A 25,667-nucleotide genomic window follows, 5' to 3' on the forward strand; every position below is an offset into this window, starting at 1 on the left:
GGGGAATGACTGCTTAATGGGTATGGGGTTTCTCTCTGGGATGATGAAAATGTTCTGGAACTAGATAGACATGATGATCATACAACATTGTAAATATACTAAATGCCACTGAACTGTACATTTTAAAATGGTTATTTTTATGTTATGTGAATTTTACCTCAATTAAAGAAAAACACTTTTAAATATAGGAGCAGCATGACTTTTAAAACATATAGAATTTTTTTTTTTTTGAGTAGCTTTCACACCCAGCATGGAGCCCAACTCAGGGCTTGAACTCATGGCCCTGAGATCAAGACCTGAGCTGACGGCAACCCCCGTGGCCCAGCGGTTTGGCGCCCGCCTTTGGCCCAGGGCATGATCCTGGAGACCCGGGATCAAGTCCCACGTCGGGCTCCCTGCATGGAGCCTGCTCCTCCCTCTGCCTGTGTCTCTGCCTGTGTGTGTGTGTGCCTGCCTCTCATGAATAAATAGATAAAATCTTTAAAAAAAAAAAAAAAAAACCTGAGCTGAGACCAAGAGTCGGCCGGCCACTTAACTGAGCCACCAAGGTGCCCCAAAGCACAGAGAAATTTTAAAACAATCACCTTGCAATTTTTGAAAAATGCGTTTAAGAACTATGACTATATGTACCATAATAATGCTTTTGAAACACTTTATACCTTAGTAATGACTTGCCTACTTTATGGCAGATGCATGAAATGTATTGTGAGTATCATCCATGAGTAAGAGAATACACACTATACTTAGTTTGAAAATCAAATACAAAGTTGCAAACACATAAGTTTATTAGGAGAAATGTTATAAAAATGTTTTTTATAAATCACAATTAATAAGGACTTTATGACAATGTAATGATCAGGGAGAAAAAATACACATGACCATATTTTAATCTCACGAACGTAAAGAAACCAAAAAACACTGTCGGCGAGAGGAAATAAAAGAAAACAAAAAGAGAAAAACTCAATGAATACAAGTAGGTGGGCGTGAAATGGAGACAAAAGAAATTTCAAAGGTAAACTAATTCTACTCTCCCAGTAAGTTGGGACCCAACTGGCTGGAATTCCCCCAGATAACCTGCCCTCCCCAACTGCCTCCTCTTCCCACCCTCAAATAATTAACCAAAGACTACCTAATTACCAAAAAACTCAATATTTGCTAAATAGTTAATTTTTTTTTAAAGAAAAGGCCTTTTGTTCCTTTGTTTCCCTAATTTACCTTTTTGCCACCGGAGGAGATTTTATCCATCTTTTCAGATTTAAACGAATCACCACCTTTTTCTTTGCCTGAAGATTTTGACTTATTTTTTTCCTTGTCTTTCTCATTTGGATAAGGAGACTCACACGGACTTTCACTTTTGTGTTTTGAAACCCCCACTAAAAGCATAAAAGAGAATCATGAAAGCCTTTTCCAATTCAGTTTGATGACTGCAGCGAAAGTATTAATAAATCCACCTACTTGTTCCATTTTCCTCTTTTCGCCTCTTGGCTAAGTCCGGCGGCACTTCACGGTCATTGTTTGAATGATCCTAGAACCAAGAATTGTGAACTACATTGATCAAGAGTTTATGTTATTTTTTTAAATTACTTTTATATAAGGGCACAGCTAACTAGCACTGGAGAATATTGGCAGTGGTTTTACATACTTGGTAAAATGATATGAAAGACAAGCAGAGCTGGTAGAGATTATTAGGCTGAAGATCCTTATTACTGTAGAAGATTCAATTCAAACACACTTTAGGGTGAAAATACCAGTTAAAATATTTAATAACAGCCTGACATGCAACAAGCTAGTACTTAAAAAAAAAAAGGCAACAAACACACTACCATACATGATACAATGACTTTCCAAACTATTTTTCAAAAAGTTACAAACCCTTTTCCGTTCTTTCCTGTCCTTTTCATCTTTTTTCTCTCTTTCTCTGGATCTTTCCCTTGACTTGTCCAAATCTTTCTTGTCCATTTCTCTCTCCTTACTCTTGGACAGTGGTGGAGGAGTATGATTAATGTAGAGCTGTTAAATTAAGGCAATATTACTAAAGATTATTAGTTTTCCAGTATCAGCATCATCTGCTTGATTGTTTATTTAATGAAAGACAATTGGTAGTTAGACCCAAAGTCAAAACTGGTCTGCTGTCTGGATTACAAGAGGTGAAATAAAAGAGCAAGGCACAAATTATGCAGACTTCCATTCTTGGCCTTACAAAAATTTTCATTTAAACTCAATTGGTTCATTCCTGTCTTAACTAAGACTCATTAGTAAATCTATAAGCTACAGTTCCCTTTATAGCTCTATTGTGAAGATCTATAATCACCACTACAGGAGTCCATATGTGAAAAATAATGACTGGACTTTCTCTAAAAAACAATCTCTACAGAATCACAAAATTTTAAATGGTTTTACCATCCACTTACAAGGCATTTGATGACAGCAAAAAGTACAAAATAAAACCTAGCCATGACTTTACTACTACTAAGTCTTTTTTTGCCTCAGCATAATGCATATGTTATCTAAACTTATTTTTATAAATATAAAGGCTGCATATTCTCTACTTCTGAAAGCACTACAATTTCTACCAAATAATCATAACTGACTGTGAAATTTGTCTTACTGGTTCTAAATAGCTCAGAAAACCATCTGGTCAGCTGAGGATGATAAAACAACTCAAAGACTGAAAAATGATGAACTGATGTCTGCCTATTGTTTCTCCAGCAAAAGGCTCACAGGCAATAAACAGCCAAAGATGAAGGATGTGCTACCTAAATAATTAAGAAATAACCTTAGTAACTTATACAAGTTGTAAATATGGAAATCTAGTATAAAAGAAAACATTAAGTAAGTAATCAGATACCTATCCTTACAGCATTTATAACTGTGCTACAAGCTTATGTTCAATTTAAGACAAGAATTAGGCGAAATATGAAATATAACTCATTACATAACTACACAATCCTAGATATACCTTAGGAATGAAAAGAATAGTGAGTCAAAAGTCAAATAGTTTTACGTGAGGAAATCCTTTGGTATTCAAAGGAATACACCAAAAAAAGACCATCAGTCTGAAAATTAAAGAAACACTTATTTTTTAACACCACCAAATATTTTCGATTCAGTTGGCTCAGAAATACTGCCATAGCAATGCAGAAGTAGATTCTTTAAAATGTCAATGATTAAAAGTTGATCATCAACTGAAATAGACAAAATGTTTATTAATAACAAAGAGCAAGAGAATAAGAAACAGTCATAAAAGTGCTAGTCCAAATGGTACTCTTGCTGGGTTAATGCCCTATTCGACACTTTTCTAATTACGAGGTTTCTTCATATCTTAAGTTAATATTACTTATGAAACTGTTAAGACAAAAGAAATAATATATTCCAGCAATACTCAAAGAAGATTCCTCTAAGGGAAGTATTGCTTAATTCTCCTGATAAAAAGAAAAAAAGGGGGAGTTGTGATTACAGATAAGTATACAAAGTACACAGATAAGTGTGTGTGTGTGTGCGCGCACGCGCGCGCGCACACACACACACACACACACACACACCTCTTCCACAAGAATGAGGTTTTTAATTGTGCCTAACTTAAATTCTGTATTGCAAGGAACTGAGAAACCTATATATTCTTAATTTAGAAATATACCTAATTCTATTCCTTCTTCGTACCCTTCTAAGAATAGTTCTGATCACAATACTCTTTTCCACAGTAACATGTAGTCTCTCACTGCCTACAGAATAAAATGCATAATCCTTGGCTTAGGTTATGTCCAATCTCTTCACAATCTTTGCACAATTATATCATACTGTGAAGTGACCCAATGCACTCTATGCTGTGGCTACCACTGGCTCCCTAACACCCTGTCCTTCCCAGCAGTTGTCTTCACCATAATGGTTGCTCACTTTTATCTTAATCTCTTAAAATCTTACTAGCCTTCAAAGACAGCTCAAAAGCCATCATCACTTCAATCGTCCCTCAACTCTGCAACTCGCTTTCAACTCACTTTCTGGTGAACTCGTTATTTATTATTTTATATTAACCTTTTTTTGTGACAGGTATTCCTTATTAATTTCAAATCATTTATTATTGTCCATAACATAGTTTCCAGTCTGGTATGGAAACTAATGTGTCTTTTCTATTTTTACACATATCCTAGTGCCTGGTACACACCAAGTACTCAACACATGTTTGCCAAACAAAAGGAATGATTTGATAAATTGATCTGCATATAGTATTGATGGATTTTGCTTTTGATTTGCTTTTATTCTTGACATTGGGATCAACAGGTCCAAAAAACAATACAACTGGTTTTCAAAATCTGTTAACACTGCTACACTGACTTTTTTAAGGCTACCATGTATAAAGATGGCCTCAGTTGCAGGCTTCCATTTGATTATAAATCCTTGTTTTAAGATGATTAACAGAATTAAAACCTGTTTTGAGGAGTCACTGCTGCCCTCCTCAATTACAGAGAAGCTTGGGTAAAGGAAAATGCTTTTCACACTTTCTTCATCAACTGTAGCTGCTAAGACTGCTAGGTGAAAACACAAGTGACCAAACTGGAAATATGCCAATTGGAAATTGGGAGTGGAAGGTAAACAAACAAAAAGATTTGGATATTTTAAGCTAGATTTTTCTCCCTTTAATCCCACTTGAAAAGCCAAATCCATGTATTACTTTTACCATGGATTAGAAAGGGAAAAAGTAATTTAATAAAAAAAGAGGATCTCAGGGAAAAAGCATAACTAAAAAAATTAAAGCATAGAAACAATTTTCAATGTACAAGTGACAAGATAACATGAAAAAAATAGACACACATCATTAGAATCCTCTAAAAAATAAAAGCTATCCCAGAAACAATGAGTTGATATAGATTGTCAATTTTAGAGATCAAAGTCAGGTAACGTTTTTTTCCCTAAAACTTTCATATGCTATTGAACTTTCCTAGACATATAAAATTGCAGACCAGTAATCTTTGGATGCTTTACCAAAGTCCAAAGGCATTAAGGTTCATTTCAAATAGTTATTGAATACCTAATCATATCCCCAAGTTATCATACTAAGCACTAAGGCCCTGAAAAGTGGTATGAGTCACACGATTTTGACAGTACATTTAGATGCCATTTTCAAATTTTTCTGGTTGAACGTGGAATAAACCTATTGAATTTTTAATGCCCAGAAAATCACTATTTTTTTAAAGGGGGCTAGGGAGACTAACTTGAAGCACTATAATTTTAAAAACAAGGCAAACACACTAAAGAAGTTAGGAACCCCTTTTGACTACTGTTGAAATAGGTGCTAAGAATCAAGGGACCATACTTTTTTTTGCAATTTTTTTTTACATTGTGGTAAGAATACTTGAGGAACCTTAATTTTAGTATAAGTTTTGGTACTAACAAGTTATATGCCACTGGGAAAAAAATCAAGAACTTTTTCAATCTCTTATTTGTCAAAAAGAGACTACCCTCCTGTCCTATCTACCTTACAGCACTGTTATGGGCATGAAATGAGATAACATGTGTATCTCACCTGTTTTTTGTTTTCAAAAGGCTTTCACAAATGTAAGGAACCATAATTTTCATCACGGATGAGAAATTCCAGTTAACTATAACAGCAGGTTTCAAACTGCTTCAAAGTATATTTCAGGAAATAAATACTTACAAGGTAACATTGTTAACCCATGAATTTAAAATAGCCCACACAAACTACTGATGGTTAAGACTGACATACACAATCCCAAACTGGCTATGAAAACCAACTGTATTGCAATACATACTTCATTTAGCCAATAAAGAGTTTTACCTTAAAAGAAAGCATTCACACAGTACAGCTAATACTCTTGATTAATACAGTATACTCTAAAAACAATGCTACAATTTCAGGACAAAGGCACATTGGCTAACCTAAACTATTAAATTAGTGCTTATTTGCCCAATATCCACAGACATTTCATTATAAAGCTATAAACCTAAAAGCAGTAATGTCAACTGGCTTTGTTTCAAAATTTCATTTTGTATTGGTCCACCAGGAAGAGATAATACTTAGCAGATATAAGAGGAGGCAAAGTTGAAAATCAAAGTGAAAGAGGGTACAAATTTTATAATAAGTAGACAAAATAACATGAACAATGGACAATTCAACTACAATAATGAAATGAACTCTGTAATAAGATACACAAAAATTGCACATTATTTTTAGTAGAAGAATACTCAAGAAAGCAGAGTAATAGGCAAGAATCAATACTGACATGCAAACATGACCATCCAGTTGAGTATTCCCCTCCAAGAGAATGATCAGTTGACATTAACCATACTTCTTGATATTATGCTACAACTACCAAATAGGTAGCTCAGCAGAGACAACAGAAAGTTTTAGGGATTGAGATGGGCTCAGTTTTTAGAATAGTTACGTGAATGCATCAAATTTATTTTCTGGTCTTTGGGGTTGTCTAAAAAAGTCCGAAAATAACCTAACGGATTTGTTTTGAGAAATTGAGCAAGCCTACTCCCCAAAATAAATCAATAACCTCTTGCCCAAATCTTAAACTTATTTCCAGATTTTGAAGCATAAAAGGATAATGCACAACACAGCAAGCAGAGAGAGATTATAGAAATGTTGCCACATTACACGCATTTCATAACAAGCTCATTAAAAGGGACCGTTGTCATCCACTGTTTCAGTTTGTGACACGTATTTTTAAAGGTTATTCACTAGCTTACTGAATTTACTAGGGTGAAGGTATCTACTAAATAAATGAAGAATTTTTTTCTGTTTTACTTAGGCATGATGATTTTAAAAGACTCAAACCTTTGCTGAAGACTCCTTGAGTTCGATGAGACTGTCCTGTAGAAAATGAATGGAGATGACAGGTGAGCTGGCATAGTTCTCAGAACCCAGAGGAACTTTGGGAAGTATGGCTGTAACCTGGAAATAAACCAGCTACTTCTTGTGAGGATAAATCTTGTGATGTCAATTATTATATGAATATCAACAATAAAAAAAAAAAGCAAAACCATGTAATGGAATTGTAATGTTAAACAAAAAACTAAATCATATGTACTCAATGTAACAAATAATCTTTCTCTGCTCATAATTTAAAAATAAATTTCAATGCCACATTTTTCATAACACTGTACTTAATGTTAAGAAGCTTAAGAAAGCAAAACATTTCTTTCCCTCCACAAAAAGGTTAAAACAGTGGAGGTCACTGTGGAAGAAGATTATCTTACATTTTCACAGTTTTTCTTTAATTGGGAGGTTTCTTTTTTTTTTTAATTGGGAGGTTTCAAATCTTACTTTACTTATGACTCTACCATAAATATACACATTTTTAATCCTAGCCAAAAAAACTCAGTGGCATTATATTAACAAGAAAACAAAATGTATGTATTCTCTAAAAGAGTAGTCACTTTTTTGCAAAGTGCCTCTGATGGTGAATCTTATGCCTCCCACAAAAATAAGCACTTAAAAAAAAAGTAAGAAAGAAAAAGAAATAAATTACGGTATTCCACCACAGTGCTCTTTATGAGGAATTAGTTAACTTACAGTTTTAAAAGTTCAACGTACTGCAAATTCAAAGATTCCATGAAATTAGATGACTTTAGAATTAAAATTAAATATGGAGCAAGGAATGGCTACCCTGAGTCTTCAAGAAGGCTACACCCACGATTTTGTGCTGCAGTTGAATGCCTGGGGTTTCTCTTTGCTGGGTGGTAGGATTGGATGCCACATCTGCTTTTATCGTAACGCAAGGTTCAACTTGTTGGGAACCCAATGGGTATAAACAAACCTCCAAGGGAAGATACAACAGAAGCTGCATGCTCACTGAATATACACAACTACAGGAGAACTGATCACCAAGGAGACTTTAAAATGGAACTCCTTTCAAGATTCCTTCTTAGAAGGCACACATCGGTATGATGCTCATCAAGAAGCTTGATGAATTCAGAGGTATCTTGTTTATCCTGTATCATCCAGGAAGTCTTCAGTGCTATATATTCTTCAATATTTATGCTGAAAAATAGGCTTCATTCTGCTGAAAAGATTCATTTGCTTGTAGCTACCATTGCACTCCAAAAAAGACTGCTTAAAGCAGTGAGGCACTTCTGGGTAAAATTTCTCTTGCACTTTGAAACACTACAAAATTAGTGCTAGGTCCTTGAAGTTTTAATATTTTTATAATAAAAATACTCAATAGGAAAAAAATATCAGTCCACCAATATGTAAAAAATTCATTTTCTAATGCAATATAAAACCTCCAGTGGCTCCAGTGAATACTTGGCACAAGACTTGAAGGAAGTCAGGACACGTATTCCAACCAGGTGAGCCTAACATGGACGCTGCCTTCCTCAGGCTATACTAACCTTTACTGTTGAGGAATGTGATGGAGAAGGGTGGGTATCAATTTTGCGGCGTTTTTGTTCTGTTGGTACAAAAAGAAATGGTCACCATAAGATAGATTTCTACTTTTTCCAAACACTTTAAAAAAAACATCACTTTTAAGGCCATCAAGTATTAGCAGCAGTCCCCCGCCCTCCGCCGCTGCCCAATGAAGTCCCGAGATAACTTGCCAAAACAAGGAGACAAGAACCAATTATATATTAACAAGAGCCAAAAGTAAACAAATACAAATAAAGAAAGGCAAACTTGCCCCTTTCAGGCTCTGCAACATCTGATCGGGGAACAGGAGACTTCAAGGACCCAGAAACTGGTGTTTTTTCTCCTCCTTTAACATTTTCCTTTGATTTCATTTCCTTTGCTATATCTCTTTCTCTGGATGGCTCCTTCTCTCTTTCCTTTTCTTGAGTCGATTTTGATTCTACGTTGGGGACAGTGGTTTTGAATTTCTCATCTTTAGCTTTTTCTTCCTTCTTGAATTTTTCTTTCTCTTTGTCAGACTTGGGTGTTCTTTCCTTCGTCTCTCTTGCTTTTTCATCTTTATTTGGCCGCTCTTCCTTCGGTTTTTCTTTACCATCTTTACCAAGTACCCTGGCCTCTGGAGTAGTAGCTGGAGTCTTTTCTTTTTTCTCTTTTTCTTTCTCTTTCCCTTTTTCTTTGTCATTTTCTTTAACAGCTTTGCTGCTTAAGAATAAAAACATGAAATTTTAAGACAAAGTCATAAAACATTCCATATTATAAACCATAAAGGGTTTCTGACTTCAAAAATACTAGAACTAAGAGTACTCCTTTGAAAACTCAAGGACCTTAAGACAAGTAAATAGGAAGTACTTCTTTATTCAGCAAATAATGAATAACCAGATTCATGAACACCAGATTAAAAAAGAATGATTAAAGTGACATCAGGCCCTTTTTATGTGTATGCTCATAATCTCTGAGGATTACAAGGTAACAACCAAAAATTATCCCATAAGCCAACCAAGGGTGCTAATATCAGGAACTGGATTACTTGGCTGGATGGATCACTGGTCTAAATCAGGGTAGGCTTCTATTATGTTCATTATCCTTACCTAGAATGTCCACAGCAAGCACTAAATCCTAAAATGTTTTTCTAACTTCACCACCTACCTTCACCTGCATAACTCAGCAGGGAAACAAAGTTGGTCTCAGCATTATACAAAACATAATGAGGACGGTTAAGCACATCATCAAATTAGGGATACGTATAAAATTCCAAGGTCCAACATAAATGACTTTCATAGTCTTTACCACCCTCTCATTCATGTCCAATGAGGTTAAAATATAATATAAGAATTCAGAATCCTGACATACAGCACAATGTTCCTACCTGTTAGAGCTACTGTTTCCATTGCTTGAATTCCCTTTCGGTGCGGCACTAGAAGCTTTATTAACAGCTTTCACACCACACTGAGATCTCTCCCTTGATTTATCTGAAATAAAGGTAAGGTTTTATTTGACAAGCCCCTAATTGTAAATAAACTACAATTTCACAGCAAAATGATCAGAAATTAAATAGAAAGGGCTAATTATTTAATAGTTAAATACTCCTACCTAAGATAGAAACTATAATATCAAGCCAGCATTTTTACTTGTCATGTGATATAAAAGATCTAAGTTGGTGGAAACAAAACTATTACTTATAAATTTCTAGAAATAAGCATACCAGTCTCCTCAGTACTGCTTTCATCCGATTTAGATGCACTTCCTATCGACGATGAAGAAGGCCCACCACCAGGCCCATTTTGTACACTGGCAACTGCATTCCTCGGAGGGGGATCTTTGTGATGAAACTCATTTTCAGGTATCATGTATGACTTTCTACTTTTCAACTGCCCAGAGTAGCTGAAAGTCGCACAAAGTGTTTAAATATACAAATACAAATCAAAAGCACAAACATGGAGCTTAAAAGAATAAAATTGGCAAGTTATTCACTTTGCTACTTGGTTTCAGAGAATAAAAAATATTAATTTTCAATAAGTTCCTGAAGGTCTTTATAGAGAGCCCCAGATGCTTTCTTTTTTTTTTTTTCAGATGCTTCCTTAAAAATAAAAATTTCAATGTAAACTAATCCTTAAACTAAGATGCCTTTTTTTCCACTAGTGAAGATCCAAAACTCAACTGATGATAAAATTACATTTCCTCCAAATCAAGACATATTATATATGACTTTTGAAACTATCATCCAGTATAGACCGGAAGCTGATAATCAGAAGTGACAACTCTCACCAGCCTGTGGGAACATGATCGCATAATCTCCCATAATCTCCTGAAGTAAGGCAGAAGATAAACTTCAACACTGTAAAACATTTTAAAGTCTTCAGAATCCTTCTGTCATCTAGTCTCATAAATCACATTAAAGTATAATTGTGTTACCCCATAGCCAATGCATATAGATCTGGCCTCTTCTCTTTTTCTTCTTGGCAGATTTTATGTACTCTTCTTTCCAAAGCCTGACCCAGATTCAAAACTTTGGGGTACCAAGGAAGTATTTTTGTTAGCACAATCAAGATATTCCTGATGTGAGTATATTCGCCTGTTTCAAGGCAATGTACGGATGCCTACAACAAACATTTTAAGATCTATTATTATAAAAGTTTAAGTATAAAGAGAAAAAAACCACCTTTGAGAAACATATTTTTTTTTACCTTGGTTAGTTTGTAATGCCATTTATGTACAACATGTCGAAAATTTTCATAGTCTAATTGATCTGCTTTATTTCCACCATCAAATCCAGTTGCCCGTAATATAGTAAGGAATCCTGGATAATTTCCACATTCCTTAAAAAAAAAAAAAAAAAAAAAAGGTTGTTAAAGAGAAATTCTGCCCCCAAAATAGCAGAAGCTGAAAACTTAAGTGGACCAGATTAATGATTCCATGCAAAAACAAGATGTGTATTTGAAAGACAGGTAGTTCTCAAAGAAAGGTTCAGCTTATTCAATGGTATTAATTTGGAATGTCAGTTTGAGATAGGATTTTTTTAAAAAGCACTTTTTAATAATGAATGAATGATGTTTAAATTTTAAACACTGTTTTATAACTCAATCTTAGAACTCAGCTTCCCTTTTAGAACTAAACAACCTAAGGATTACTGAAAGTGGTTGTTATTATATACATGAGTAAAATGTAAGGGTGTTTATTAGTCATACCTTTTCATATGTGGCTCTATCACTGTGCCACCTGGTTACAGTCTCTAACATGCAGCAAAGAAATCTCCCATATCGACTAGCTTCATTTTCAGTACAGCTTGCAACTGTGTAAATTATATCAGAGAAAACCTATAGGAAAGATGTTTGAAAAATGAAAAATCAAGGTCAAAATTAGTTCAAAATATTAAAAGGTTATGTTATAGCAAATAATAACAAACTAAACAGGTTAGTCAAAATGTATCTTGTCCTTTTAGAGTCACAATTCCAGAAACCAAAGATTTTAGCATTTGTGAGGAAACAGCACATTCATAGAGCAACAAACTTTTATTTGAAAAACTGATTTATAACAGATGAAAAAACTCATTATTATTACAACATAACTTCTTCAACAAAGACTTAACCATAGATATTACTGGGGTTAGGAGGACAGTAAGCAGAGGTAAGGCTGATAGAAACCAGAAATAGGCAGCTGACATGCTATGACATATACATTTTTAAACCACAAATGCAGTAATTTACTATTAAGAAAAAAGCCAGATCCAAATATACATAAATGTGACTATACTGAAAAGCATCCCTGCTTTTATGTATGTGTGAAGGTGTAAGCTGTTTTGTTGTTTCTTGAGGGAGTGAAGGTTAAGAAAAGAGTTCTACCTATTATGACAAACGTATAAACCCATATTACGAGTTAACAGATTTACCAGGGGTGCTTATTATATGTCAGGCACTATTCAGAGCACTTTTGTGTGCAGTGACTTGTTTAATCCACAACAATCTTATGAAGCGAGTACTATCATTCCATTTTACAGATGAGAAAACTGAGGCACAGAGAGTTAAAAAAAAAAAAAAAACCTGCCAAAGATCATATAGCTAGAAAGTAGCAGAGCTAGGATTCAAGTTCAGGCACTTGGCTCTTGAGTTCATGCTTTTAACCATACACACAATAAAACCTCTACAGATTATAATTTTAGTTATCTTTGTGAGACTTTTTTTTTAAAGGTTGCAATAAAAAGAACTTACTCGATCATAGCAAAGAAGTGTGGAAAAATTTGGAGTTTTCTGTTGATGTACCAATTCAACAAAACGAGCACAGTAAACAGCATCAATTGCTGAAAAAATACATCGAGGAAATATACACAGCTGTAGAAATTTTGTGATGGTCTCATTTTTGGTAGATTCTAAAAATAAGGGAAGAATATATTAAGTGGTAAACTTCTTCCTCAAGTGCCTCAAGGCCATTAAACATGACAACATATTAATTTTAGTGTAGAGAATGTTATAAAAAAAAACCCACAAACTCTTTGTAGTTTGTAACCAAAAGGTCATGCCTGGGATAAAACTTTCATTTGCACTCTGTGGACATTTCTCTCTATATATTTCTCCAGAAACATGATTTCATACAGAAAAGTTGAATGATAAGATGCCAATATTGTAACTGTAAATTAATTAATTTCACCAGCAAACTACATCAGTTCCTTCAGTGAACATGTGAGGTTGACTCTGCCTTAATGAATAACCAAAGAATGGGATAGTGAACACTGAGCTGAAATACAAACATAATACACTTCAACACATCTGAAGTTACAGAGGTCTGCTTTTGTAATTTGGCAGTAGCAGGAATGTAACAATTCCAACAACTTACTTGCTAAAAGCCAGTTGTCCTTTTCCAGTTTCAGTCTTTGTAGAACTCTCTGTACGTGTTCCATCTGTTTCTTTTCTTCTTCAAGAAGCTTGTCCTGAAGGGCAGTACAACGCTCCTTCTCTTTTTTCTTTTTATTTGGAGGCTACAAAGTATAAGTTAGATACTTTTCTAACTACAAGCACATTACCTCCCCTTCTTTTAATTAAAAGATTCAAAAAGAGATCAATGCTGATATTTCATATTAATTATTTCACAGGGATACTGAGGAGTCTACTTGGATGTGCTTTCACCTCCATTCAACAAATCCAAAATCTGGTCTTCCCCTCAAAACAAGCCATCTTCCTAGCACTGATACTTTTAATCTCAGGCATGAAGTCATCTTTGACTCTTCTTTCTCCATCATTCCAGTATCCCAACTGCTTACCAAGTCTCATGCATTCCCACTACCTCTACCAATAATCCATGTTCTCAGTACTTGACAATGAATTACCCAAAGAGCCACCTAGCTGGACTCAGGCCTGATGCCAGTCCCTTCCCCTAACAAATGTATTCTTCATACCACTGTTAAGAGTAATCTTTTCAATTATCATTTTTACCATTATCACTTCCCTGCTAAGGAATCTAACTCAGCTCTCAATTTTATCAAGTCCTCTAACTTTCACTGTTCTGCATAATCTGGTCCATCCTAACCATTCACAAATTTATCACTAAACCCATTCACGACAGTAAAAGTAGTCTCTTTAAACCTTAAATTACTTCACACCTTTGCTGAAGCTTTTGAGTGACCAATCTGCCTCCCTATCTCCAAACAATCTATCTTCAAAGCCTACCCAGCTCAAGACTCACCTCTTCAATAAAGCCTTCTCCTAAAGAGTTCTCTTTTGGGGAATTCCTAATGCTCTTACATTTGAAGTCACACAGATCATTTTAAGTTGCTAACACAGTCTTCAGTTAAAAAAAAAAAAGGCAAGCTCAAATACCTTTTGTGTGAACATAACCGTCATGTATTAATTCACCAAGCCCTGCCCCCACCACAAACTCACTTAGAAAAATATTATATAGCAGTAAGATCATAGATTTAAGGAACCTGAGCTAATACAAAGTATAGGTAATTGAATTAATACCATAAAATTGCTGTACTTGACCTACTAGAACAAAGACCTACCATTTCCTGATTGTCATCAATTGCTTTCATCTGGACTTTAAGTTTATTGACTTCCCGTTCATAGCTGGTGTGTGGAACTGCAAGGTCATACATTGTCAATGACCAAAATGTGGCATAGAATTGAGGGCTGATGTCATCCCAGACTTTGGAAACATGTAAGGAGACCACTGCTTCATGGACAGGAGCCATCACCATTTCACATGATGTAATGTACTTGTGAACTTTATGTTGCTGTTTACTTCCCTTTTCTGATTTTTTAAGTTCATCATACTTGGACTGGAGATAAAAAGTAAAAACAAACACAATACAATTTATAGTACTGACTTTCATAGTATAAAAACCAATGTTTCCTTCTCAAGAATCAGAGGACAGCCAATCAAAACTGTTGTAGGAATTCTAAGTTCTTACCAATGGCATTTATTTTAAGATAAATCATCCCTGGAAACTGTTCTAATCTTTTTTTTTTTTTTTTGATGTTCTAATCTTTAGTCCTTTGTGCTCACCAGGAGCTTTTCAGAAGATTCTTATTAAACCTGACCTGTTATGTAAATAAATAGGGTATATATATCCCCTCCACCATCCATATCCCCCACCCTACTCTCTCTTACTCTACATTAAGGACTGAACATATAGGATTTCCACTCCTGCTTTAAGATCTTCAAGAGAACCAAGTAAAGGGTCTTAACACTAGTAAAGAAGCATAATGGAACTAGTAATAAGCCAACCAGCACAGAATGTTTTATTACTACACATAGCCCCTATTCGCCATTACAATTTATTAATTAAGAAAGTAGATTAGAGGGAAGAAAAAAGAAAAAAGAAAAAAGTGGATTGGGATGCCTGGCTGGCTTAAGTCAGTGGGGCATGCAACTTTTGATCTCAGGGTTGTGATTTTGAACCCCATGTTGGGTATAGAGATTATTTTTAAAAAAAGAAAGAAATTGGATCAACATTAAGAAAGGCTATAAGAAAGTTACCATGAGACTGCTGCTAAGTAGAGTGATGAGGGGATTCCCAGGATGCAAGAGTATAGTGCCAAAACTGGCAAAGTCCCAAGCAAACAAGGACAAGCTGGTCACCCTACTACTAAGCTAAATAAGACTTTTTTTTTAAGATTTTATTTATTTGAGAGAGAGAGAACATGCACGAGAGAGAGAGAGAGAGAGAGAGAGAGCACGAGCAGCAGGAAAGCCAGAGGGAGAGAGAGAAGCAGAATCCCTACTGAGCAGGGAGCCCAACATGGGGCTCGATTCCAGGACACTGGGATCATGACCTGAGCAGAATGCAGATCCTCAACTGACTGAGCCACCCAGGTGCCCCTAAATAAGACTTTCTATGAATGGATATGGTGTATTAGAGTTTAAAACATGTGGGAATGGACACTGCAGCTTTTTTAGGCCAGACTGGTTAATCCTAATTTAGAAGAGAGTCTGAGGAAGGCCAAACTTTTAAGAGTATGAGGAAAAGAATCTGTTAGTACAGTGGGAGGGAACTACATTATTAGATCATAGAGTATAATACCAAATGTAAAAAAGAAAATAACACAAAGTATTGTTGCTATTATCTCATGTCCTTCAGTCTCTTTAGGATGAAAATTTTGTTTGGGTTAGGCATCATTCCTGAAGGTGAACCTCAATGAAGATCTAAAACTCACTTCTTTTTTGTTAGAAAAGCATTTAAATCATCACAGTTTGTACTAAACACAGAACCCAGAACTAGAAGATCAGAGGTCAAAGGTTCCACTTTCAGTTCTACATTGTGATAGGCAAGAGTCTTGGCTCCTTACACTCCAGCTGTCTTCCCTCCTGAGTGCCTCTATACACCAGGCTAACTGGACTGAAGACAAACCAAGTACTTTGTTCCAGAGGGTATCTCAAGCAGCAACTTACAATTATTAAAATATAATTACAACTGAGAATCTTACAGTTTTTCTCTAAGTGGGAAGATTTATCTTCTGTTAACCCCATTTAAGAAAGCATGCTGATAATTATTGAGACCACAATACTACAAACTACAAACAATATTACTTATGAGAGAGAAGTCCCAATTACATCACAGACCTGAGAGAATAGTAGCAGGAATAAAAGAAAGGGTTTTAAAACTTTGAGAGCTGGTCCTGTCCATGGTAACTAGTATCAATCTATGTGAAGCAGAATGACATCTGCTAAAGTTCTAACAAAACATAGGATAAGTAGTGCTGAAACTCCCTACATAGGATAGCTTAACTACTTGATTTGGACAAGATCTAGAACATAAACTGAGAGAAAGCCTTTCTTTCAGAACTGAGTTACAAGGTGAGTCTCAATAATTATAACTTAAAATTAGGTTTTTAGGTATGAGAAAGTAATGATGGGGTATGGACAACCCCCATCTCCCCAGTCCTCGGGTTCTGAATCTGTCACTTCTATTACTAGGTGCCCACTTAGTTCCTATCTAGTTTTAAAAAAAAAAACAGGCTTGATCAGAAAAGACAGCTATATTTCATATTTAACTAAGATGAATATTTCCTTGTCTGAAGTTAAACTTCCTCTCCAAGCTTACACCTTTAGTCAAATGGAGAGACATGACAGCTCTACATCTCAAGTCATCCAGTGCACTAAACCTATGGCATAGAACTGATATCCACAGTTAGTGCTATACTTCTAATTCCTGTTCAAAAAGCTCTTGTTGCCATAACCTGAACAGTGTTTGGTTGGCTGAATTATTCCCATGAGAGCCTGCTAATTTATGGAAGGGTCCTAGCAGTCCTCCAATACTCCTACCCTCTCATCAAAAGTTCTTCAAAATGGGCTCTCATCCAAGAAGCAAGAGCAAGGATCCCCAGGGAAGTTTGGATGTCCATCCAGTGCAACCAAGGTTTCCAAAGAACTCCTTTTCCAGAGGATGTTACGTGGCCTATCAGTTACAGACTCATCCCTGATTTAGCTGTATAGTCACCTCTATATAGTTCTTTGTTTCCCTCTGCAACCCAGAGACAGAAATGGCATTTCTTTGTTTAGATTTTTGTACACAGGCTATGGAAAAGGTAGCTACTGGCATGAATGACCTGCTCCATTTCTGACCTGGAAAAGTTCAGCCAACCTCAGGAAACCAGGTGTTCCTGTTTGCTAGGGTTCAATATCACTGATTAGTGTGTTCACTTCTCAGTATAGCACAGGGCAGGTCAGAATTCCTGAGATGAAGCAATTCTCCCACCTCAGTCCTTCAAGAAATCAGGTCCCCTATTGTATAGCTGAAACTGATCTACTGTGGGGTGGGGAGACAACACGAGACATAACTATGCAAAGAGAGCACACAATTTTCTAGATTGAGAGATTCTAAAGGGGGGGAAGAGACCTAATCCTACTCCTGTCCCCTTTTCCCTTCTGAAGAATATAGCACAGTATTACTGCATAATGCTAATAAAGTGATAAATCAATTAACAGGTAGTTGTTAGAGGGAAGTAGGACACTTAGCAGCTGATATGTAAACACTAACAGCTGATGGTCGATCGATTAAATGATCAATTAGACCCCAAATTTCTCAGCATCTTTTCTCCACACCTCTACTACACAACCCTACATTCCTACTGGGAACAAAGAAGGGATCATAGTTTAAGACCAAGACCTTCCCCAAAATCTATAGTGAAAACTTTTCTTACACAGTACAAGATTAAAACCAACAACAAATAAACAGAAGGGCCAGAATTCAAGCCTACACAAAGGTGAAGAATATGCTGGGGCTCCAGTCAGAGTAGAGAAGTACCATAGTTTCCAAACAGAGGCTTGACCATGGTCTGAAGGAAAAGGAAGTCAATTCCCATTAGAGGTCACTGCTCGGCAGGCAAAAGTACAGGTGGCAGATAGAGAAGAGGGAGGAGGGATCCCTGGGTGGCGCAGTGGTTTGGTGCCTGCCTTTGGCCCAGGGCGCGATCCTGGAGACCTGGGATCGAATCCCACGTCGGGCTCCCGGTGCATGGAGCCTGCTTCTCCCTCTGCCTATGTCTCTGCCTCTCTTCTCTCTCTCTCTCTCTCTCTCTCTCTCTCTCTCTCTCTGTGTGTGTGACTATCATAAATAAATAAAAATTAAAGAAAAAAAAAAAGAGAAGAGGGAGGAGGGCGGTCTCCTCTTCCCCCTACCATCCTTTCAGTCACTATGCGGATGTCCTGCTTGGGAAGGTTTGCTTTGTAGTTTTCTCTTTTTAGTTGTCTCATTTAGGTGGAGAGAAATAAAACAAGAACTATGAATACACCTTTCTGAGAAGTTATATAACACAGCCTATAAACGTTTTTAGAGTATCTGGGGGTGGTTAAGTCTGTCTGTAAGTCTGTCTTTATTTCTCTCAAGGCAGTATGACTAGCAAGTAAACTGACAGGGATATTGTTACTAAGGAAAGGAGCATTTTGCAGAAGGACATACCATATTTTCCTGTTATCAGAATCAACTAGCACTTGTTAAAAAAACAAAAACAAAAACAAAACAAATTCCCAGGTCTAAATTAGAATATGGGGACATGGGATTGCGTTTTGAAGACGCTTTGCTGGGGACTCTCATTTACATTAATGTTTGAGCACTAAGTTCTAAAGGACCCATAAGACATCAACCTGGACAACTGGTGGTATAGTAACAGTAAAATTATAGTACTATTAAGACTTACTTTTAAAGGGAGCATTTTCATTGTACACTGCTGAGAGATGAGTATTAAGAGTAAATCCCCAAGAACATAATCTATTATGTGTCAAACTGAAATATATTTACAGTTAAGAAATAATTTGGAATCATTCTTGAATGGCAGCAAAGACACTTACACTTACCGAAATATGGTGTGCATACATTGGCCTAGACAGGAAAAATGCTGCATCGTGGGGTGTATGAAATTCATTACAGAGCACATCAATTGAAGGCACTCGCTTTATATAATCTTCTGTGCTTAGATTAGATGCTAAAAAACCACCAAACTGTACCAGGGTATCATGACACTAAATTTAAAAAATAAGACAAAAAACACAAATGTGCTACCATTTTATGAAACCAACATAAAAATATTCTAAAATTATTATGTCATTTTAACAATATTTTGATTGACATTTAAGAATTCAAAATTTTACAACTTAAAAGAACTTCAGAGATAACCTATAATATCATCACGTAATCATATTACCAAAAAAGATGCCAAGGTCCTGAAAAGTTGATCAGTCTAAGGCTTTAAATAGTCAACCAGGTCTCAAGTTCCAAGGTATTGTTCATCAGTTTAAGTAGCAGAATAATTTACCCTACATCACATGTAACAATTTTATGTATACAGAATCTCCTTGCCTTTTTTTTCTCACCTTACCCTTACGAAAACTTCATGTATAAAATACATGTGATCTTTTTTCCCTTATAATATAGTAGGTAATAAACACATTTTGTAGGCTAATCACAGGTTTTGCCGCTTCATATTTATAGATATATTTTATAAAGCTCACATCAACTTTGTTCTGATTGAAATTCCAGATTTCCAGAGATGAGTAAAGATATGAGCAAACAACTTGAAGTTAACTACTTAACTGAGAACCTTATTACATATTATTACATCTCCTGGAGCCTTCTCTTAAATTGTATAATTTGCACAGAATGTTTATTTTACATTAGAGCTGATGTGCGAAATGACATTTTAAAAATTTTATCACAGTCCATATTTTCAATTATCAGGATAAAAAAACTCTACATAAACACAAAAGCCACTTTAACTTGCCTGATCATAGAGTTTTCCCACAAGTTTCAAATGTTTCTCTCCACCTTCCTGGAAGATTACCCCATTCCTCTGTTGAGCCATAAGCAAACAGAGAGGAAGGGCAAGATCATGGTCCAATAGTGCATCCTTTAATCTCTGGGAGGATTTTTTAGTGTTTCTGATCTGGCCAAAATAACCACCCTGCATAAGGGAAGACATAAATTTACCAGTGTACAATGTATTAACACATGCTACCTGATTTGAAGAAAAAAAAAAACACAAAAAAGGTTCAGTTATAGTTCTGAAGATAAAAAAAACTTTACATTCCTTCCCTTTCTTCACAAATTTATTTTGGAGACACTATTGCCAATTACAGTCACTGGCTTAAAGATAACTGTCAATTGTCTTTAAATTTCTGCATATTTTCCATTTTCTACCTTGTAGTCCCTTAAAAAGAATTACTCTTTATTCAATGTGGAAAAGATTAAAAAACAGAGTAACTATGTTCAGATTTACACCAGCTAGGCTATCAGGTACTATAGAAGACTAGATATTTATTTCTCTTATAGATCTATTACTGTCTTTTATACTTTGTTTCAGCTTTTTCAAAGGGTTAAAATAACTAGTATATCTCAATTTTTAAAAGGTAGGTGAGGACAGTCATGAGGGAAAGGTATGTATGGCTTTGACATTTGGTTTCATGCATTTATGTGTTGTTTGGATTCTTTAGTATGAGTATGCATATATTTTGAACTTAAAAAGTCAACTTAAAAAATTAGCAACTCTCACCTCAGCTTTTAGTTGCTCTCCACCAGTCATGGCCTCTAGTTGCTCCATTGTCATTTCCTCTGTAATTTCTATTCCTGCCATTTTTTGTACCACTTCTTTCAATATAAGCAGGTCAAAACTATTCACAAAAAATAAGAAAGTCTACAGTTGAAACTTCAAACATAAAAGTGACTATATATATTATAATTAATATGCTGAGAATCCCTAAATTATTTGTATATAAATATGGAGGAGGAGGGGCTGGAGCGGTATTTAAGGGAAAACTGCATTCCTAGAACTATACTGGAAAATATTTGGGGCATGTAATAGGTTTAGCTTTTTCCCTTGCAAATAATTTCAAACTTACAGATAGAATATAAAGATATAAAATAGTACAAAGAACACCAATATAACCTTTACCCCGACTTCACCTATTATTAATATTAAAACATTCTTACTCCCGGTCTTATCATTTGTTTTCTCTCTCCCTCCCTTTCTTCACATACACGCACACACATACAGTTTTTTTGAACCATCTGAGAGTTAACTTATTTAGTAAGCAACATCATTTTAAGGGCACATTTTGCCCCCGAAATTCCTAGTATATTTCCTAAGAGTACATTTTCTAGGAATATAGCTATTCTCTTAACACAACCACAGCATAGTTATCAATTTTAATAAATCTAACATTGATTTAATACTTTATAGTGCATATTTCATTTTTATCAGTTCACCCAGTAGCACTTCATAGCATATTTTAATGTTTATTTTTTTAATTCAAGCACAATTAACAGTTTATATTAGTTTTAGTCACGTACAATATAGTGATTTACATTCCATACATTATTCAGTGCTCATCATTGTTTAAGTGTACTCTCAATCCCCTTCACTTCTTCACAGCATTTTTTTTATCTTCCAGTACAAGGTGGCCAATACATAGATTTGGTGGTATAGAGCCATCTCTCTAAGCAATCACACACACTTGGAAGTAATGGAGGGAGTGAGGAAGAGAAGAAAAAAGGGAAGGGAATGGAAGTTCCAAGTTGTGGTGTATGAGCCTAAGATGACAGCCTCAAGAACATGTTATTGTGCCAATAGTTATGAATTTTAATTCTCAAAGTTTAGGACTGTCAATGGAAATAACAACTTATAACTTTCAAGATCTTCTTTAATTAGTTAAGTAATGAAGATAAAGTGGAAACCTCCTTTCCTACAAAACAAATACAGATGTTTTTCCAAAGGTAAAGCCAGACATACTCAAAACACAAGTTAATAACAGACAAAAAGCACAGGTTTTGAGGATTCTTAAGTGCTTACTCTCTGAACTTGTCTTGCCTTCCCTAAACATAGTTTATGAAAACAAGAGAGCCCTCATGCAAATTAGTATGCAACAAGTACCAATAAAATGTTTTAATTTTTCTTTAAGCTATCTTTTAATTAAAAACTATATTCACAGCACAGAAAACTGACTTAGATTTTAAAATAATGTTATATTCTCCTGGCCCATAGACACAGAAGAGCAAAGTATATAGGAATGGTGGACAGATGTGCATAGTGAGTGAAATACTGATAAAATCCTAAATCTAAATTTTTTTTAAGTTTTCCCTAATCCAAAATAATAATCTGTCAAGAATTACTTAGGTAATACTTGGGTGGAACACTAGATAGCTTTACAAGTTTTGGTTTGCCTTCTACCAGAAAGTTTTTTGGAATAATTTCTAGTTCTTTGATTCTAGTCAGTGTACTGCTGATGAGGTTTAATAGACATACTAATTCAAACTCTAAATAGTAATATTGTTCCAGAATAAAATAATAATATGAATAGTATTCATAAAGAAAAGAGGACACTGCCCAAAAGGTATATAAACTGTACGTATCTCCAAGGTTCAAATTTCTAAAAAATTTATTTTTAAAAAATTCTGTGTACACCCTCAAAATAAATGTTCCTACCAATTACTGTCCAGCAGCAAAATCAATAATGTAATACGTTTTCTCATAAGAGGATTTATAACATACCATATAAACCATTTACTCAAGAGCCTAACAGGCAGTCAAAATGAATTGTCTTTTTAATAAGTTACATATATAGCCAAAAATTACATTTCTTTCTGCAAAAAAGTGTTTATGTATGAAATTACAATTTCTTTTATTAAAGAATTCCATATAAATAAGTGAGCAACTATTCTACTTAAGCCTACAAAACAGTTTTTCCAAATAATAGCAATCTCAATATCCCAATACCACCAGAAGTAGTCTACTTATTGAATTTCATTTACATATAATTTGCTATGAATACCTTTTGCCTGCCTTTAGCTGATTAGCCACATATTGAAGAAGACCAGCAAGATCAATTGGATATTTACGAAAAACTGCACCACAGAAACTAGCCAGACCTATATGAAATAAAAAAATAGGGCTTTTAAAAAACAGTTCATAAAACAAAAAAACACAATATTAAGTGGCATTTCTCAACTAACTCAATTTCTAAAACAAAATGAGGTAGGAATAATTGTACTGCTGATGCCATTGAAAGGAGCTTTACAATTAATAATAGCTAATATTTATTGAGCATACATATGCTAAGCACTGTACTATGTAAGCACTTTATGTTAATTAATTCATTTAATTTTTGCAATAATCATCTCAGGTTGGTATAAACCAATCAAATGAAGAAAATTTGGAACAGATATATCATGCAACTTGTTCATGTCACATAGTTGGTATGAGGTAGAGCAGTGATTCAAACCAATACGGCCTGATTCCAGAGCCTGTTAGGCCACAACAAAATCTTGCAGCTCACTCAGTAAATTTGAATCATCAACAAAACACCTGCCCCACTGTTTGAGTCACAAAAACAAAAACAAACAAAAACAATCAAACAAACAAACAAACAAAAAACCCTATCTTCCTCTAGAAATATGCTACTAGTTGTGGAGAGGCAAGCAAACAGGTAAAGAATTGCCAGACCTAGAAGCAAACAAAAGACCAATTTTAACCAATAGTCCTTACCACATCATTAGGAGGGAGCAAACCTCAGAAAGACAAGAGAAAATCCTAGTAAAATCAAGTGACCTGTAGCCTTTTCGACAATTATTCGCTGAGCACCTTAAAGGATATGGACAAAACACAGGTCCTGCCCTCAAGGAGCTTAGAGTCAAGTGAGGGATACAGAAAAGTAAACTGAAATAACTATGATGAATAAAAGGTTCCATGGGAGTACAGAGAGGAGCATGTAATTCTAACTTTTGGGCAGGAGCACTAATAGGGAAAGTTTTCTGAAGAAAAGTGACCCCTAAGCTGAAATCTGTAAGTAGAAGATGTGGTGGAGAAAATAAGTAAGCATAGAAGGGTATTCCAAGTAGAGGCAATAACATGTGCAAAAAGGCCACAGAAAGTACAAGTTCAGTATTACTGGAACCTAGAATATTAGGGAAGGGCAAAAGATGACCCTAATACACCAAGCAAGGACCTGATCCCAAAAGAACTTACTTGTATGACTTTAATGCAGATTTCAGACTTTATTTTTTTTAATAATTTTTTTTTATTTATTTATGATAGTCACACATTGAGAGAGAGAGAGAGGCGGAGACACAGGCAGAGGGAGAAGCAGGCTCCATGCACCGGGAGCCCGACGTGGGATTTGATCCCGAGTCTGCAGGATCGCGCCCTAGGCCAAAGGCAGGCGCTAAACCGCTGCGCCACCCAGGGATCCCAGATTTCAGACTTTAAAGGGCAATGGGGAGCTACTACAAGATTCAGCTATCAGAAACAATAGGTCAAAAGAAAAGAGAACTCACTGCTAGAAATCAAAAGCACAAGAAATTTAAAACAAAACTAGGGTTTCTGTTAACAACCAAGTTTTTGTTCTTTTAAGATGACTGAAACCTCAGGATGGAAATGAGAAGAGTTCCCCTAAGATCAATTCCCCTAAAATAATAGAAGGGAATTTTCAACTCCCCAGTAATGCTTGCACAAATTCTATCATAGCCAATAGCAGACTCTTGAGTTGGAAAATGAGTACTATATGAACCGCCTTACACAACCGAAGACTTAGACACTCCAAGAGCAAGCTGAGTGGCTAGGTATTCTCAAGACCTCTTGACAAACAGGCTCTTAACACTGGTAATAGAATACATAACACAGCAATTACAAAAGACGGAAATCTCATTCTTGGAAAAATAAAAATACTTACTCTGAAGCCAGCTTGAGATGGTTGTGTCATCATGTTTCATTCTCTCCTTTTCTGGATTAGCTAAAGCTTCAATAATACAATCTTTCACACATTAAGGAAAAATTTTAAGTCACTACATCTCTAACAAAGACCCAAAACAACAAAATGCCACATCTTGGGGGAAAAATAAATTGTTAGCCTCAAGTTATTAAGAATTATTGAAAATTCCACTCACTGTAGTACCGACTTTTCTTCTTTAGCCGCTTTTCCATCTTTCAGCAAGGCAGATTCCACCTATATTACCCCATTTAGTAAACTGAACATTCTCTCCCTACACACAACACAGACACACGTACAAACTCACTCCTGACTGGCCAACCTTTACATCAGTCAATGGAAGTAACCTCATATGGTTACTAATGGAACTTAGAATGAAAAAGAAAAAAAAAAAGAAAGTAAATGTTCATCATTAAGATCTATGAAATGTGAAATTTATGTATTACTTCACTTGAAAGGATACAGGCCAAAACATCATAATTCAATGAAGTGAGGTATTTCAATGAATCTACTACAGGTGTTATTAAGTTATCATACTTCTGTATTTGTGACAAGATCTGAAAGACAGCAACAATGAATAGATGGCATTAACTCAAAAGAGAACTTCGGTGCT

The 25,667-nt window shown here is 35.4% G+C and overlaps 1 protein-coding gene across 11 annotated transcripts in view; it reads right to left on the reverse strand.

Moving 5' to 3' along the window:
• THOC2 (THO complex 2) overlaps positions 1-25,667 on the reverse strand; it is a 138,589-nt gene that overhangs the window by 9,881 nt on the left and 103,041 nt on the right. For 5 of the 11 annotated variants that reach the window (XM_041740690.1, XM_041740689.1, XM_041740683.1 and 2 more), the window contains 20 exons: positions 25,518-25,611; positions 25,019-25,099; positions 23,123-23,219; positions 20,848-20,965; positions 20,080-20,259; positions 19,157-19,321; positions 14,364-14,639; positions 13,199-13,340; positions 12,577-12,734; positions 11,557-11,685; positions 11,056-11,187; positions 10,784-10,968; positions 10,074-10,252; positions 9,738-9,840; positions 8,643-9,073; positions 8,356-8,414; positions 6,800-6,916; positions 1,873-2,010; positions 1,456-1,525; positions 1,216-1,373 (listed from right to left, as the gene is read on the reverse strand). In XM_041740690.1, coding sequence (XP_041596624.1) covers positions 1,216-1,373; positions 1,456-1,525; positions 1,873-2,010; positions 6,800-6,916; positions 8,356-8,414; positions 8,643-9,073; positions 9,738-9,840; positions 10,074-10,252; positions 10,784-10,968; positions 11,056-11,187; positions 11,557-11,685; positions 12,577-12,734; positions 13,199-13,340; positions 14,364-14,639; positions 19,157-19,321; positions 20,080-20,259; positions 20,848-20,965; positions 23,123-23,219; positions 25,019-25,099; positions 25,518-25,611 — 3,012 coding nt within the window. Of the gene's footprint in view, positions 1-518; positions 919-1,215; positions 1,374-1,455; positions 1,526-1,872; positions 2,011-6,799; positions 6,917-8,355; positions 8,415-8,642; positions 9,074-9,737; positions 9,841-10,073; positions 10,253-10,783; positions 10,969-11,055; positions 11,188-11,556; positions 11,686-12,576; positions 12,735-13,198; positions 13,341-14,363; positions 14,640-19,156; positions 19,322-20,079; positions 20,260-20,847; positions 20,966-23,122; positions 23,220-25,018; positions 25,100-25,517; positions 25,612-25,667 lie in introns of those variants that run through there. The other 6 variants (XM_041740687.1, XM_041740686.1, XM_041740684.1 and 3 more) reach the window with 4 other exon arrangements.

This window comes from Vulpes lagopus, chromosome X (genome assembly GCF_018345385.1).
Source record: "Vulpes lagopus strain Blue_001 chromosome X, ASM1834538v1, whole genome shotgun sequence".
Classification (NCBI taxonomy): Eukaryota; Metazoa; Chordata; class Mammalia; order Carnivora; family Canidae; genus Vulpes; species Vulpes lagopus.